Source organism: Candoia aspera, chromosome 3 (assembly GCF_035149785.1).
Source record: "Candoia aspera isolate rCanAsp1 chromosome 3, rCanAsp1.hap2, whole genome shotgun sequence".
NCBI lineage: Eukaryota > Metazoa > Chordata > Lepidosauria > Squamata > Boidae > Candoia > Candoia aspera.
Window position 1 is genome coordinate 176166338 of NC_086155.1, and position 17211 is coordinate 176183548.

The 17211-nt window shown below is 34.5% G+C and overlaps 1 protein-coding gene across 1 annotated transcript in view; it reads right to left on the reverse strand.

The window, feature by feature from the left end:
• EYA1 (EYA transcriptional coactivator and phosphatase 1) overlaps positions 1-12834 on the reverse strand; it is a 94140-nt gene extending 81306 nt beyond the window's left edge. Inside the window, exons 1-4 of the mRNA XM_063299380.1 lie at positions 12633-12834; positions 7626-7675; positions 6009-6136; positions 4399-4461 (exon numbers count right to left, since the gene is read on the reverse strand). Coding sequence (XP_063155450.1) covers positions 4399-4461; positions 6009-6132 — 187 coding nt within the window. The 5' untranslated portion in view covers positions 6133-6136; positions 7626-7675; positions 12633-12834. The remainder of the gene's footprint in view (positions 1-4398; positions 4462-6008; positions 6137-7625; positions 7676-12632) is intronic.
• Positions 12835-17211: the final 4377 nt, after the last annotated feature.

Here is a 17211-nt window from a genome sequence, read left to right on the forward strand (position 1 = left end):
AATTTCAAGGAGTTTCTATTGTATCCATATAATGCCTTATATGTCATAAGACAAGTATTACGGTTCCCAAATTCCTTTCAGGTTTGGATTTTAATTAATTTTGGTAAATCTTTGTTGGAATCCTTTTCCTCATCCCTTTAAATAACTTGCAATTAACCACTAACTATGGGAAGAATAAACAGAAGTATCTCCTCTTTCTTACTCTAGTACCAGGTATTCTGCATTGCTGCATGTCAGGCGATAAGACTTTAAAAATAGCCAATGGGGAAGTGCTTCTTCCAAGGTATTACAGCATCTTACAATTCCCAGAGGGAGAAGATCCCTTTCTCTTCTTTTATTTTTCATTCTTGATTGTGGACTTCATACACATTAAATGCATTGTGTGAAGTGAGAACAAACCTTTAAAGATTTATTTATTTATTTAATTTTATGTCCCATATTTAAATCTTTCTAGCAATTCCAAAGTGAGGATAAGTTCTATAAAGAGAAATTCCCTCCACAAAATTTAATCCAGTTAATTATTTTTTTAAAATCCTACAAAGCTCATTTAAAATTAATAAACTCTTTAAAATTCTATGAAAACAGCAGTACTATCCAAACAGAAAACGCAACAGTGTCAGTTAAACAAAGGTCTTGGAATAGCTACATTAACGGCTAGTATTGGATGCTTATAAGGGATAGCATCAACTATACGTGGACCGAAACAGAATTTTATAGTCAAAGCAATAAAAACAATTTGTTCAAGATTTGGATTACAGTGTGTGGGAAGAGGAAATATAACTCTTTTCATCAATGCTGGAACTCTCTCTCTCTCTCACTCACACACATACAAACACACAGGATTTAAATAGTATTTAAAAAAATAGGCTGTGGTGGAATGGTATCTGATGGGCAGATTGCATGCCTTGTCTATTAATGTGACATGAGAAGGCCACTCAAAATAAGTAAATTATATTTCTGAATGTAAGATCAACCCAAAAATGTATTATGGAGTACCATAGATCACTCAGCATAACAGTATTGAATATATTCAGATTGAAATATGTGGATTGTTATGATGTCTGTTATTATGGATTGTTATGTCTGTTCCACTACAGTGCACATCACATTTATTTGGCTTTGATAGCACAAGTACATTTTTGCTGTTTCAGAATGAATTATTAATTATTTTAAATTAACAGATAAGAATGAATGTTATTTTTAATTTGTTAAATTTTTAGAATATATGTAAATATTGGTGTATTTTAAATATATAGAAAATGTTGGAATATTCATAAAAAAAGGAATTTCTGATGGAATTAGATGAAGCTTAGCAGAACTGAAAAACTCAGTCAGCTCTGAAATACCCTCAAGTACTCAGGGAGAACTGCAGTTCTTGCTTTTGCCATAACACAGCTATATGTAGTATAAAAGTCTAGCAGATTTTTTTATGCTATCATAATCTTCAATAAAATTAACATTTTTATTAGTAATAAAAGCAAGTATCACAGACATTTATTAAAGACAAAGGGTCTTTGAGCACTCTATGAAGTAACTTCATTATCATATCTGGTATGGAACATCTCAAGTTATCTATCTGCTATATACTTAATGCATTGAAATGCCTCAACTTATAGAACAAAATTTTAATAACTTTAGAGGAGGAGCTAACACACTAGTATCAGTATCCTACCATTCTGTAATAATTTTAGATTAGGGAGCAGATTTCCTTGGGAGATGGCTTTAAATTCCAGAGAGAAACAGGTCTGTAAGTAGGCAATATCATTTTCCTTATCAAGACCTTGATGATTTTATTATAATATATAATTATATTATATATATTATATTTTATATATATTATTTATTTATTTATAAATTTATTCACCACCCATCTCCACCTCATGGGGGACTCTGGGCGGTTTACAATGAAATGAAGTTAAGATTTAAAATCATTCCAATACAACAATAAAATAAAATAAAAATATAAAAAAATTCTTCCTCCTATTTTCCCCACAACAACAACCCTGTGAGGTGAGTTGGGCTGAGAGAGAGTGACTGGCCCAAGGTCACCCAGCCGGCTCTGATGCCTAAGGTGGGACTAGAACTCTCAGTCTCCTGGTTTCTAGCCCATTGCCTTAACCGCTAGACCAAAGTGGCTGTCATGTGTTAATTACTGAAGTCCAAGTGATCATCTAGTAGTTTCAGATACCTTGCTCTAAAGTGAGATCCCCCTTACAAAATGGGCTCCCCTGTAAATTGCATCTGTTGCTGAAAAGAATCCACAATGCTGGACTAATGGGGACACTGCACTTCCCCTGTAAAAGGTATCTACTTCCAATGTAAGACAATATATGGTATTTATCAGAACAATGCTACATAAGCAGGTGCACAATAAAAAAGAATAAAACCAATGCTATGATAAAAATGCAAAATTTAAATCACTAAATAATCAATAGATTTCAAAACAACTGATACAATAGCATATATAGTCATCATTTTTTATTATAGTAATCCAAAATCAGTGTCTAATATCAACTAGTTAACTTCAGTATTATAACCATTTTAAATCTTTACTATGAACAACGTGCAATTGAAGAAAACTGATACACTCTAGAGAGGATAAAAGTAATCTTTAGTGTGCTTCTCCTTTCATAACACTGGAAGTGGAGTCTACTATGATCCCCAAATGCTTTTACATCACAAGTTTAGACTCAAAGTCCAGGGTGCGTAATCCCCACTGTACTCAGGATCACCTGCCAATCATATTTCTCATACCAGCTTGTACATTGAAACTCAAGCCGTCTGAATAGTCAAAGTTTTCTCTACCAATCATAGTATCACACTGTATATCAGAAAATTGCTTTATTGTGAGGAACCTAAGTACCTCTGCCAACTTTTAATTAAGCTTTAGTTTTCTATAACCCATCACTTTCTCACCTGGGTTAGGAAAGAGATATGAGAAGGGAAAATATGCAAGTAATAAACCAGAGTTACAAATCTTTTCTTACTATAAGTTCAAGGGGCAAAGATCTGATGTACAATAAATTCTCAGTGATTAAGGCATAATGAGTTTCAATTACTTTATGTTAAAACTTACAAATATATAAATACCTAAACTGCTATCTCAAGCATATGTAACGCTGAAGCAACTTATGTCAGGTCCTATTGATGTGATCTTGGCTTCCTTCTGAATAAACATATTTATGCACAGGCTAAGAAAATGTTCTCTGCATGTTGCCATATGACATTCAGATACTTTGATTCACTGTGAAGTTCTATGCACAGTGAGTCTGATTGAGTCCTGTGAGGTTATTCCCAAGGCAGTACATACTGTATAGTATTCTAGCCTCAGTTTTCTAAGAATGCTACAGGACTAAACTGGACTATACCAAATTATTTTTTCTTCCACCTAACTCACAATATCTTGGTGTAAAAGAGATAACAAACAGCAATATCTTGCAGTTTAAAAGGAATTAAAGAATAGGGGTTTGAAACAGAGCAGTTTCTTTTCCCTCTGTTAAATCACTGAAAGCAGTATGGCCTGTATAAAGTTCAGAAATATTCAACAGTAATATAACTTTGCTTCAGAATCAGTTTTACAACATGCAGAAAAGTCCCTATACAAACGCAAACTTCTTTCTTTCATATATTATAACATTATTACATTTCTATTAAGAGAATAAGTATTACACAAACTATTTACTCATCATTAATTAGCAATAACCAAAACTAAGCAGGGTTGGACCAAATTAGTACTGGGAGGGAAGGCCACCAGAAATTCACAAGGCTGTAGGCTGAAAAGTGGAAAAAATATTATGGAAGAAGGGAATGGAAAACCACTTCCATATGGCGGATAAGAAAAACCAGAGGGACATAGTCACCAAGAGTTGAGTTTGAATCAACTCTTTACCTTTATTATTTTTCATATAACCTAAACAGATTACACATTCCTTATGCTATAAATTCACATGAAGCATGTGAGAACAAAATATTGACTGCATCTCCAAATCCAATAATATTATTTATTTATTTAAAAATGAATACTATTTGTCTGTCGTAGAAAGCTGAATATCCTCCAAATCCTATAGTTGTCAAAATACTCCAAGTAAAACAAAAAGGAAAGGAAAGGAAACCCCTCTTAACAAATGTCAAATTAATTTTAAGGAGATAAAGCAACTCTCACTGTATGCCATGGGTACGACACATTTTTCTATATAGGCATACATGAAAATTATGTAGCAGTCAGTGGAGCTTACTTCAAGTATGTGTACATAGTACTGTGAACTTAATTACCTTTCAATGAAGTTAACTAGCAGCACTTGTAATTTTATTACAAACAATAAACAGTCAGAACCTTTAAACTTCGCAAAATCTTAAAATGCATGCTAACAATTTCACATTCATCTTGGCTACACAAACCTGCAGTGGTCTGTGTATTAGCATTTAACAACCAGTCTGCAGTGCTGAGCAGAGTCATGTCACCTAAAGGAAAATTGCAAAGAAAATAAAATGCTAGTGGTTTTTCATATATGTCATAGAATCACATGTATAAAATATCCAGCAGAAAAGTTTTATTTCCTTTAAATTAATATTAAAATATGGTATTTTAGGATCTCGTCCTACTCTCAATTACTTGGAATTGTTACATTAAAATCAGTAGAACTTAACATCCTGATAGGTTTGTTTAGATAGATAGATATACTTCATTAATTAATCAGCTGATCATATCAAAGGATAGGTTTGTTTAGAAAGAGGAGCAACGCTTCTGGATTTCATTAGTTTAAGTCATTAAACCCAGAAGACAATAGTTACCACCATAATATACTTGCAGCATATATATGCAAATCAGAACTTTTTTTTTAAAGTAATCCCCCCACCCCCCAATTTAGAGGTCCTTATTCCCAGTAAGTATACATGGAATTGTAGTCCCAAACAGATACAAAGAAACACTGTTTAACTATATATTTATGGTTTATATCTGGCAGAGGATACACATGAAGCTCTATTAAATTCAAAAGGAATAATGGATTAAAAAGTACAAATGAAAAATAATCTGATAAGACATGGTCCAAGCAATCTTTAATTAAAACTGAGAACCATGGTGTTTGAGATAACAGGGATGATAGTGGTTAATCAATAGATATCTCTCTCTTAAAGGAATGCAGTACATGTGTGAGTGTAACAAAACCTTTTTTTGTTTTAATATACAAAGCTTTCTTATAAAAAAGGTTAAATTGTCATTATCACCTTTTTCAAATATTTCAAAGGAAATTGTTAAATACAGCATATGTATAGTTTCCCTAATAATATTGCCATGCTAATATGCTTATTCAGTGCATATCTGAAGCTAGGAGGCCCTTTATATTTGCATCTCCTATAGCATCACGTGCTTATGCATTCTAAACTATTAAATTGTAACTCTTGCACATTTTCATACTAAATTATCTTTTTGATATATATACCTAATTTGGAGATAGCAACAGAGTAGTCCGTATTAATTACTTTCCTTATATATCACAATATTTCATTTAGTGGTGAATTAACAATATAAATGAACATGCAAGATGAAAAAATCCTGAAAAGTTACCGGCAGCAAGCTTCAAAACGTCTATAAATATACTACTGACTAATTATAATTGGTCTATATTCATTAAAACCACATTATATTCATTAAAATGTACACAGTAGCAGAATTTATCTAGTTAAACATCCCCGCATATCTAGTAGAGAAGTCTGGTTTCCAGAGGTGCTAAACCTGTAAGTCATGATAGTAACTTTCAGATGCCAAAACAGTGCTGCTGCTTAAAATCAGCAAACAAACAAACAGCGAGATAAAAAGGTTAGTCCCTAGCATATTTAGACTTTATACAGAAGACTGGAGGAGCATTCTAGCATATGACCTCCACTTTCATTCAAATAGTAAAGCCCAAATTTAATGGGTAAGTCCTAATATAAAATTACATATTATGTTTGTACTTATATATTGCAGTTTTATACATTACAGGCAATATACACAATATGGAACTCACCTTCTGTGCCATTGGGTGTCATGGAATTATTATTTAGGTGAGAATTATCAAGTTTTGGACCATTAGGAGACTCACTGCCAGCACTCAGACGGCTATGCGGGCTGGCTAAATCCTGCATTTCCATAGACCTAAAAAAAGAAATAATTTAAATCCAACTGTAGAAAAACAGTTTAAGCCTTTTCACATGCTACGTCTACAATTAATTTTTCTAACTCAAATACATAATTGTTTCTATGAGTGCAAATCTATACATATTTATAGGTTTGGAAAGTCTATAAGAAATAAAGTCCAATGGATCTTATTCCCAGGTAAGGAGGTTTGCACCTTCCCATACACAATGCATTAATGCTTGATATGAGAACCTTAACATATCAAAAACACCTTGCCACTTATATCCATATATTTTTATAAATTATGTGTCAGAGGCAATAATAGTACATTGAAAAGTGAGTACCCAAAGCAATATGTTAACACTGCTTGCTTGCATATAATTTACCACCCAATTACAATTTAATGGGCCTCCAAACCAAAGAAAACACTTGAAGCAATAGTTGAACCTACAGTCTACTGACAAGGAATGAGATATTCCTGATGTATGTGTTTACTCTAGGCAAACTACTTAATTGTTCCTCTGTTTCCATTGAAACAAATGCAGCATTAAAACATTATTATGTCTGTTCTTGTGTTTGCTTTGTGGATTACATAAAGTGTGCCCCACTGAAAAGGGATAAGACCAATACACAATGAATGGTTCTATCATTAATATACCTTAACACTTTGTGGTACTTGAACTGTCACTTAAATAAAATAAAAACTGAACTAGGTACAAAATTGCCATTTTTTTTCCTCTTTTAACTATGCTTCAGTAAAATGCTAACATTCTTACACATAACAGTTTTTATAGCAAATTTCAATTTACTTTTTTAAAAAATTAAGTATAATATATACAAGATAAGTAGAGGTAATACTCAAAACATGTATTCTTGAATAAAATTATTTTTAAGTAAAGGAATAGTTCTAGAGGATTTTATTCATTTTTACAATATGAAGACATTATTGGTATCAATTCTAAACTTTCCAAAATGCTAATAAATTTACTGGTTTTTGGTTTTCAGTTTTATTTGGGGTTTTTTTTTTGGTAAAATACTATCTGGAAAGATAGTTACAGGTAGCTAAAGTTCAATAGTGCAACTGAACTGAATCTTTCCAGATTTACCTCATAAACTGTCAAACCAATACAGAGTTGTCAACCATATTTTTCAAAATTAATTGTGATGTACTTAGCTTTCAGTAGTGATATTGCTTTCATGTGATAAATTCTTTTGATAGTGGTGCTCTGTTATAAAATTTATGTTTAAAAAATTATATTTAAAAATGCACCCATTTTCCACTGTGTCACTGGATGAAAAAATTCCAACCAACAGAATAAATTTTCAATTCAGACAAGTATTTTAAAAAATAATCATTTCAGAATATTTAAAGTACTTCTCAAATACTGAAAAAATTTATCCAGTTTAAAATTAACAAGCAGATCGTATTTGTCACAGGAAGTAAACAAACACAACTTCATTCTAAGCTTTTCTTTCCATAGAGAAGCAACTTTCACTTTATCCTTACCTGCGAAAGGATGAAACAGCAACATCTGAACTGTCTTGGGATTTTTGCACCTGCAAACCAGGGATACAAACAGAAACCTATGTTATCCTATGTTCATGTCAGGTCTTAATCTAACTAAACAAAGAAATCTTCCTGGGGATCGTAATGCTGTTTTTTAACCCAAAGAGGAGGGGGACAGTACTTCAGTGAAAGACATATTGTCTTTAAATTGAAGCTTCAACTGTTGTTTCCTCCAGCAGGTCTATCCCCCTCCTGCCCATGTCATGGGGAAGGCAGCCAAATGACGGGATAGTGATTCATCACTTGTCTATGACAGCTGCACACTGCATTACCCCTCCCCCAATCAACATGTAAAGCTGTCTTCCTAGAGTAGTTTAGGAAGAAGTGCCTAGGTAAGGAAGCTATTAACAGAGCAAGCAATTTTAAGGAAAGAAACTCTAACACCCCAACACCCTCTAAAGATCTATCAGCCAGCTTTTATTATCACTAGTTGAAATACATCTCCCTCCCACTCCTTAACTCTTGACAGTCTCTTATCCCTATCAGGTTAGTTTTTATCTTTTCACCCAATTTATGTTTTAAAGTCCAGACTCCAGAGAATTTTAAAAGATTGCAACTCAGTGCTAAGCATGTAAAATACAGCTATGTTACACTTCTATAAATTGACTGTGAAGTTCCTTCATGTCTAACTGGGCCAGAGATCCTCTCGCCTTCGATCTGGTCCCTCCCCCACTAATCTAAATTAAGCTAAAAATAACCATACATGCCTCAGAAAAAAGGAACTTTACATACAATCTTTTAAAATACAAATCCTACCCACAAAAAAAGAATGCATGTTATTAAATGAGCTACTATATGTTCTCAATGAGTATCATTTTTCCAGACAATTAACTTTAAAAAAAAATCAGAATCCTTTCAGACTTGTACAGTACCTTTTTCTTTGGAAATAACCTGTAAATAATCTGTATGTAAGAACAGACTTTGATAGCAAAGTTCTTTCCAAAGAGCAGGTGATATATCTCAGGTGAAGATTGGCTACTAGCTTTAAAGCACAAACAACACTTCTCTAGCTATGACATATATTATCTTAAAGTCTGAATTCAAAATTCCACCCAACCTGAACTGACATCTCCTAGATGATCACAGAACAAAGACAAGAGAGATGAGGTATTTTAAGTGCCATAAAAGTCATCTAAGCAAATCTCACTTGTGTGTCTGTAGTTTTTGTTATTTTTAATCTTAGAATTACTACTTTAGAAAGCACACAACACTCCTATAAGCAGCCAGACAACATATAATGTTACACATAAGGGAAAAAGCATGCTATAACAGAGATAGAAAAACTGCAACATTTTTCTTGGGCTGTTTTAAAATGCTGCATAGTGTATTTTTAATAGGCCATAAAAAGCCAACTCAAACTAACTATCAAATGTGTGTTTGCAACAGCTAAGCCATATTCTTTCAAGATTTCTTTCAAGACTTTTTTTTTAAAAGACTAAGTATAAAATGGAAACTTTTTACTCTTATACCCAAAACTGCACTGCAATGCCTTTAGGATATGCTCCCTTATGCGTCTTGTGTGCACTCTGAATAAATTATAGGTGGGAAAGAAGCATACTTAAAACTATCTGTTCTTAAGAATATGGTCATTTTAGTATTTTAAATTAGTTACCATAATATATATTTACGTTTTATATTGTTTGTATTATAATATTTAATATATAGAATATAATTTGTTAATTATGTACGATTAATAATAAAATACCTGCATCTTTTGTAAGCTACACTTAATATTTATATATGATACCATATATAATACAAATATTTGCATATCTTTTTAATATTATATAAACTGTGAGAGTTCATCTGCAAGACTTTCATTTTCATTAGTCATACTTCAATTACAATCCTTTGCCTATTAAGGATTATTTAAACCATGTGTTATGCATTATACTATTTAAAAATAATTCTTTAATCAAAATAACTTTAAAACTACTAATGTTTCGTTAGATTGGTCAAATGAATCCACATAGTGGTACAGGAAAAATAAATCTACTCTCAAGAATGCAAATGCAGGCAACAATTAGACACAGATGTTGGTGACATTAGTTACAATTTACAAAATACTACACTTCATATGCTTTTGGGGGGTTTGGGGGGATGCAAAATTACACTGTAGTGAGTAATTGCACTGTGATGGCCAGTTTATAGAGAACAACGCATGTATGAATGATACTGATTAGTACTTTAATTAATATGCATCTACTGTAGTAACTTTATTCAAAAAGTGTAAGGTGTTCAAAATCTTAGTTTTACCACTCAAATATTCCATATGGCAGAGGCTTGCAGCAATAATTAGAATCGACTGAAGAATGAATGCACTAAAAATGGAAGATAGGATTGCTGCAATATGCAAAATCCATAAAATCATGAAATCAGACCAACAAGTTTTGAAATGGCTAATGTTGGAACTTCTTGTCATATAAGTAATCACCATATGATCATTATTCAAGAAGTGAGTATATGTTAATAAAATGCAAAACTGCTTTGTAATACTACATAAAAAGAAACAATCATTATGATGGAATTTTAGCATTCATTTAGTAACATCATAATTACATTTAGGATGGTGATAATAGTCTCTATCAGTTCAGTAAGATTTACTTGTGAGTAGGCATGGACAGAAGTGCACTGTTACGTATCTTCACAAATAACACCAAATTGTGACCAGCTTATAAAATCTTTTCAGTTGGTCTTTTTTTCCTAATTAACTTCATAATTCTTCGCAGATGTAGGTTTTGTTGATATTCAATTTGTCTCTCTCATTTTGTTAAACCTCACATAGTACTCCAACAATCCAATGAATAGCCACATTAAATCTGTTAATACCATGCTCTTCAACCCCAGAAATTATTTCCAGAAGGCAAACTTGCTTTAAGAGTTCATCAAACAGAACTTAAGGTACACATTTTATCACATTTTCCCTACCACAGAGCTCAGGATGCAGGAGAAAATTCATGACTTTTGCACTGTTTATTATACTTTGGTAAATTACAAATCAAAAGCATCTGACAGAAAATCATGTACGAAGCCAGAAACTTAATAATGTTCCGTGAAAAGTAAACTGTAAATGGGAAGGGTTTCTAAATCTCAGCAGCACAGAGCAAGTAAAATGAAGGTACTTGTCTAAATGATTGGTTTTCCAGACTTTTAAAAAATTGCTAGAAGCAATTCTTATAAAATGTTTATAACTTAAAACATTTCTTCTAACCAAAAGGAATTTCTTTGAAGTAAAAATACTACATAGCTCATATGTGAATTAATAACTTATATTCAGCCAGTTATAATCTAAACCCCAAAACAGTTCTTAACTTACTAACTTTTTTCAAAAGAAAAACTGTTTTGAAAAATTGAAATACTATAATCACAAAATTTGCCATTTTCAAACATGGAATTATTTAAAAATTACTTTATAATGTATATATCAAAATTGCATGAATTATTAAAACTGGATTTAACTAGTATTGGATCTTCACCCAACAGCATATTGGCATTATTAATGAAATATACTGACATATGACTCAAATATAAAACAGAAGACTAGTGCTTCTGAAACAGACATGGAAGGTAAAATAAAATCTCTTGCTTTGTATAGAATGGACCTTTTTTCTGATAAATATACATAAGATCTTGAGTGAGGGATATTTTTAATTCTATGAATAATTCCAAAAAATCAACAAGAAGCTACTCTTTCATTTTTTTCTCTGCCATTTAGATTCATGTGCATCCCTGCTGTGTTTACGAAAAGTGAAACAATGGCTTGTTTTCTAAATCTGTCCCTGTACAGTGATTTCAGCTTCCAAAAGCAAAGGACAGGTCATTTAAAGGGAATACTACAACCCAAGTAATGCTAAGATTCAATAAATACTTATTTTGTTTTAAACATAGTGACATGGATTAACATAAACTATAATCCCCTTGAGAAAAGTAGGGGATAAAATGAGCAATGTTAAAATGCGTATTATAGCAACTATGCTTTAAAGAAAAAATAGAAATGTGAACAAAATATTCCAATTTTTAGAAAACTGTCCTTAAAATGTGTCAGTTCAATTTTCCTTTTGCAGAAAAATACATTTAACTGGATAATTGGTTTAAATAGTAGTCAAACGCTGAATTCAGATTTTATCATTTTCCTTTTAAAGTGCACTTAGATTTGTTATCTGAGGCTAATTTAACATGATTATGGTTTGGGTGTTTTAAACATCTGGTGGCATTTATAAAATAAGTCAAAAACGAAACTTATGCTTGCATGAATGATGCAATTCAGAAGCTTCATAAAAATATGGTGGTGCATTAATGCTAGTTAATTGTAAGCATTTAGTTTCCAGAAATACCAAAGTCCTATATAATCTTGTCGGGTAGCTGTTTTGTTGCCATTTTGATAAAGTCCTCCTTTAATGCTCAGCAATTTTGCCAGGATTTCCTCCTTCAGAATGAGCTGTCAAAATTTCTGCGACACATCCTTCCTCCAAATTTATTTTCTTTCCTTTTGAATTGTCTTTCATCAATTCAGGGATCTTTTTTAAATCACTCATCACTGGGTTATTTATTTTCAGTGACCCGCGAACACTTGAGAAAACTAAACAGTCATATCAAGCAAATTTAACACAATAAATACTTTAGAAGCACAGAACATCTGACTTGAAAGACGTCTACATAGAGAGGCAGGAAGCTCAGCCAAAATTTACTGCAAAAAAAATTGTGACGTATATTAGGTATTAACAGGAATGGGGGGAAAGAAACATGCATATGATCCCATGGTGGGGAATCACTTAGTTCCTTGGAAAACTTGTTTTTGCAACACAGGGCATTCATGCGGGTGCCTTCCTTATAAAGCTTCAGCCGGGCCCCCCCCAAAAAGGCGGGGGGCTTCTCTCACCGTTTTACAAGAAAGGGCAGCTGTTGTCAAATCCATGCAGTTTTCGAAACAGACAGGTTTGTACTTACAGCGAAGGCTTTGCAGCATCCACCAGGGTTATGTACTCCCTTCACGTTAACCAACCAGCGTTGCTCACATCGTTTTATTCTTAAAAGCCAAACAGCCTGCCCTGATTGAAAAACAACAAAACAAACCAGTAACCCCCGTCCCACTCCAAGCGCAGCCTAGAAGCGCCGCTCGCTCTGGAGGACAAATTCGCATTTAGGGCGAGGAGCGGGCGGGGGTGACTTCTGCCGCCGCCGCGGGCTGTGCTTGCCAAGCGTCTGTGTGAGGCAAAGGAGAGAGGGAGAGAGTGAGGTGGCGGCGGCGGGAGGGGCGGGGAGGGGGGCCTTTGGGTCTCCAGAGCGAAATTGAAAACAGCCACCGAGGACTTTCCCAGGAAGGCTTAAAGTCGGAAGTGGCACCGAGAGGTCCGTCTGCAGCAGCACCCTGTCCCCAAATCGGCGCGCGCCTAAGTTCCCGCTCAAATCCTATCTCGGCGAGCCAAGGCTCCCGCTCGCTCGCTCTTCGGCTCTCCGCAAACGCGGCCGGAGATACGATCGCGGAAGAGCAGACAAAGGAAAAGCCGAAGCGTCGTCGCGCTCGCTCGCTCGTTACCTTTATGTTGGCCCAGGCTTGGAGGTCTGCCCCAACCTAGCCTGAAGGCTTTTCCGCCTCCCCCCCCAACACCCCCCTCCTGCGATTCGTCCCCTTTTGTTTATTCCTAATGCAAACCACAGCTAGTCTCTTGCCCTTATTGGTTTGAAAATGCGAACAATCGAAGTCAGCCCCGGGCTGGCTTGTCGGAGGCCACCTTTGCTGGCGAGCAATTTTGGTATGCAAATGAAGGATCCCGCGGCATGTGCATAAACAGCTGGGGGGAAGAATGCCGCCTGAGCGCGCCCTGTCAAGCGGCCCGGCGGGCTGGCTTTGCGCTGCTGAGGCACCGGCACCAGCGACCCACGAAGAGCTTCTCAGAGCAGGCGACGCGGAAAAGCCCCCTCTTCACCGTCCAAGCGGGCTGCGAGCCGGGCTCCTTAGCAGGGAGCAGGGCTGGGGTATGGGAGAGGTGAGGAAGGATTTAAAAGCCGTGGCCCGATCCCCGAAGCAGGCGACCAGAACGGCGTTCGCGGCACCCTCAAGATCTGCCTAAGTACAGCTAAGGAAGAGGGCGATCCAGCAAGTCTATCGGAATATAAGCAGGCAACTCTCACGTCTGAACTTGTTTGGATGTGCAACCGATTTGTTCCCGACTGTTCTTTAAAGAGGCGAAAATGCGAAAGAGAGAGAAGAAGAAGGCTAACGCTAAACGCTAAACCCCTAGCCCCGCGCCAACCTCGAGCAATTTGACAGAATAACCACAAACCTTTCAACAGTTCATAATGCAGGGGTAAAAACGATGGTGGGAAAAATGAATCATTCAAACACACTTCTACGTGGATTTAATCCTTTGGGGGAAAAGTAATTCTGCATTATCCTTATTTCTACTCATCTTTTTTCTGCACAATGACTAAATTTGTTTATATATTTGCCTTTGTGTGTGTTAAACGTTAACGTTAAATGGGAATATTTTAGTGACTGTTTTTTAAACTAATTCTTAATTGCGCTTTAAGACAATTCCCTGAAATTCAAATGGCATATATATGTTGTTTTGAGCTATTTTAACCAATCTCACAATACAGACACGCTTCTACTGTAAATTAGTACTGCTCCATCTCCTCTACAAATAATGTACTATCAAAGAGAAAACGATTGTTTGTTAAAATATGTTAAAATGTCCGTAAAAACTGTTTTTGAATGAAATGTATAGTTTTGCCTGAATGTATTGCCATATTGAATAATATGAGTTCAGAGCTGAGTACTGGAGTACAAAGTTAGCTTCAACTAATGGCTGTTATAAATAAAAGCTTACAACTTCAAAATACTTTGCAAAAATATTGCGCAATGCCCAGCTTATATATTTTCAGAAGAAAATACATTGGATAAACCTTCCACAAGGCAAGGAAGTTGTGCCATGACAGCCTTGAGCTGATAGATCTCCCTGGTTGCTTAGTGAAGGCAAAAAGTCATGAGATAGACACCTTCCATATATGGAAGGTTAAGGTCAAAATCCACATATGTCTGTTGTGTCTGCCTGTGTAGCATGTATTAACAGATATCTGTCCCCCCCCCCTTTTTTTTAATTCTTAAATGTTCAGACTGGAGTTTGTAATGTTAGATTACATTGCACTAGCAATAAAATTATGTGCAATATTTTAATTTCACTGAAAGTCTTTACTAAGGTAAAATATTTTTAGGAGGACACAGAATGTTCCTTACTTTGGGAGTTCTTTTCATAAGTAATTTAACTAATTTGTTAGTAATATATACAATAATGACTTACTTCTCCAACATGCGGTTAATACAAAACTGTTTCTTGGAAAAAATGGGTTTATATTTATTTTGAAACACACATAATGAAAATAATTTTTTCAGTAGGCAAGAAAGGAGAACTCAGGCAGTATGGCAAACACTAGACTTGGGCTAACCACAGGTTTTAACAGTGCAGTCCTATTCTGGTCAATTCAGAAGTAAATTCACTGGGATTTATTCCCAAGAAAGTGAGTATAAGATTGAGGCTAAATCCTTTTTAAAAAATCCTTTCATTTTTACCAATGAAAGTATCATGTTAGTCATTTTGCATTTTTCAATGTTCCAAATCAATGGTAACTTTATGTATTTGATAAATTCAACCTGAATTTATCTATGTTTAAATCATGTCTATATACATACTGCATATATTTACAATGATTAACATACAAGCTATCTCAAATAAGACAGGTGCATATGGATCTGGAAATAATGATCTGCTTTTGATTTGCAATTCTGTGAATTTCTTTTAGTAAAACAATGACGTATACTTAATATACACTGACTAGAGCTAACATACTGCTGAACAGTTATACTTCTGGGCTAACAAATATTTAACAAAGTGTTAAATGTGCTAGTAGCATTGGAAAATGTGTTTCAGGCTAACTATTATTTGTTTTAATATAATGCTTTGGAGCCATAAACCACATACAATGCCATTAATTGAGGGGAATAGAATTTTGACTATTTGATTTCATCTTGTCCTTTTTATACTAGATGAAGCTCTCCCATTTTGTGACTTTTTATAACTTGATCCTATATTCTTTCGTGAGAGGGGTGTTAACTCTTACTTCTCATGCATTCTACCTCTTTGTCGCTGATTATCCAATCCACACTCTCCAATTCATAGTACTTATGCATAATGTATTTAGCAGCAAATTCTATTGAAATCAACGGGAGTGTCTTAATTTTATTTATTTATTTATTTATATTTCAAATTTCCATCACCACCCATCTCCCCTGATTTTAATGTATTTAAAATCAGAGTGTCAGACTTCAGTGAACTTCCTTGTCCACTAAAACAGTTAAATCAGGCATAAGTGTTTTAGTTTATGAGGCGTATCTGGAAAAGGCTCTCTACAGTTCTGCTTAGTAGTCCATCTTTTAAATATATTTAAATAGTTACTTTCTCCCAAGGACAATCCAGAATGTCATAAAGCAACAACAATAAAGGGTAAATAGAAGCCTATTTTTTATTTAAATGTTTTGTTTTCAAGAATGGTATGCTTCCATTAAAAAGTTTTGGGGAGGTTTACACCATCTCTTTGGACTACACAAATCACTAAAATATAGCACAAGAAAATGCTATTAAAAATTCAAAAGTCTTATCATGTGCTGGGCTAAACCAAAAACTTTTTGTTTGCTAGTAAATAACAGGAGGGGAGAATTCAGCCTGGCTTCTCTAGGGTAGAACTTCCTGAGATGAACAACAGAGAATGCTCTGTCTGGTATTCTTGCCTATCTACATACGGAGTATTGGGATACAGATCTCTGCCTATGATGTCCAAAGCCAAAAGATCTGGAATCTCTTACATTTCAAATATTGAAACAAAGGGCAAAGATGGTTAGCATAAGGCGACCTCAGATAATATCTTGCTATCTTTGACTTTTTAAAATAGCAATTTACTCCATAAACAGCTTTATTTAATATTGCATAATCATTTGCTGGCGTGCAGATGTTGCAATATCAATACTGTACGTACAGGGAAACATAAAATTAAGTTACAACATTATAGCATGGCCTACAATATAAATATGTGAACACACAAGGAATATTAGAGCGAGTATTAAGAAAATGCTATTTTCCTTTCCTTAAAAATGTAAGCTCAGATAAAAGCTAGGCACATTCAAGCATTGCCAATACTGTATTCAATGAAATGTTTTTGAACAGCAGTCCCTAGTGCTGTATCACAAAACTGCTTCTGAAATACTATGAAGTTTCAAAACCTGATGCTTCTGTTTGAGAATCCCCACAGGACATATGGAACTGACATACTGTCAGTACCCCCAAAGCAGATGCAGTACTTGGGAGTTCTGATACAAATATGTACCAGATCAGAATGTGAAGACAAGGATTAAGCAAAATTATTTTAATTTTCAGTGTTATTTGAGTTATATTGGATCCTAAAGTTACCCATATTGATCCATCAAAACAATCTATATATGGAAGCAGAACTGTCCACATGCCAATACATTTAT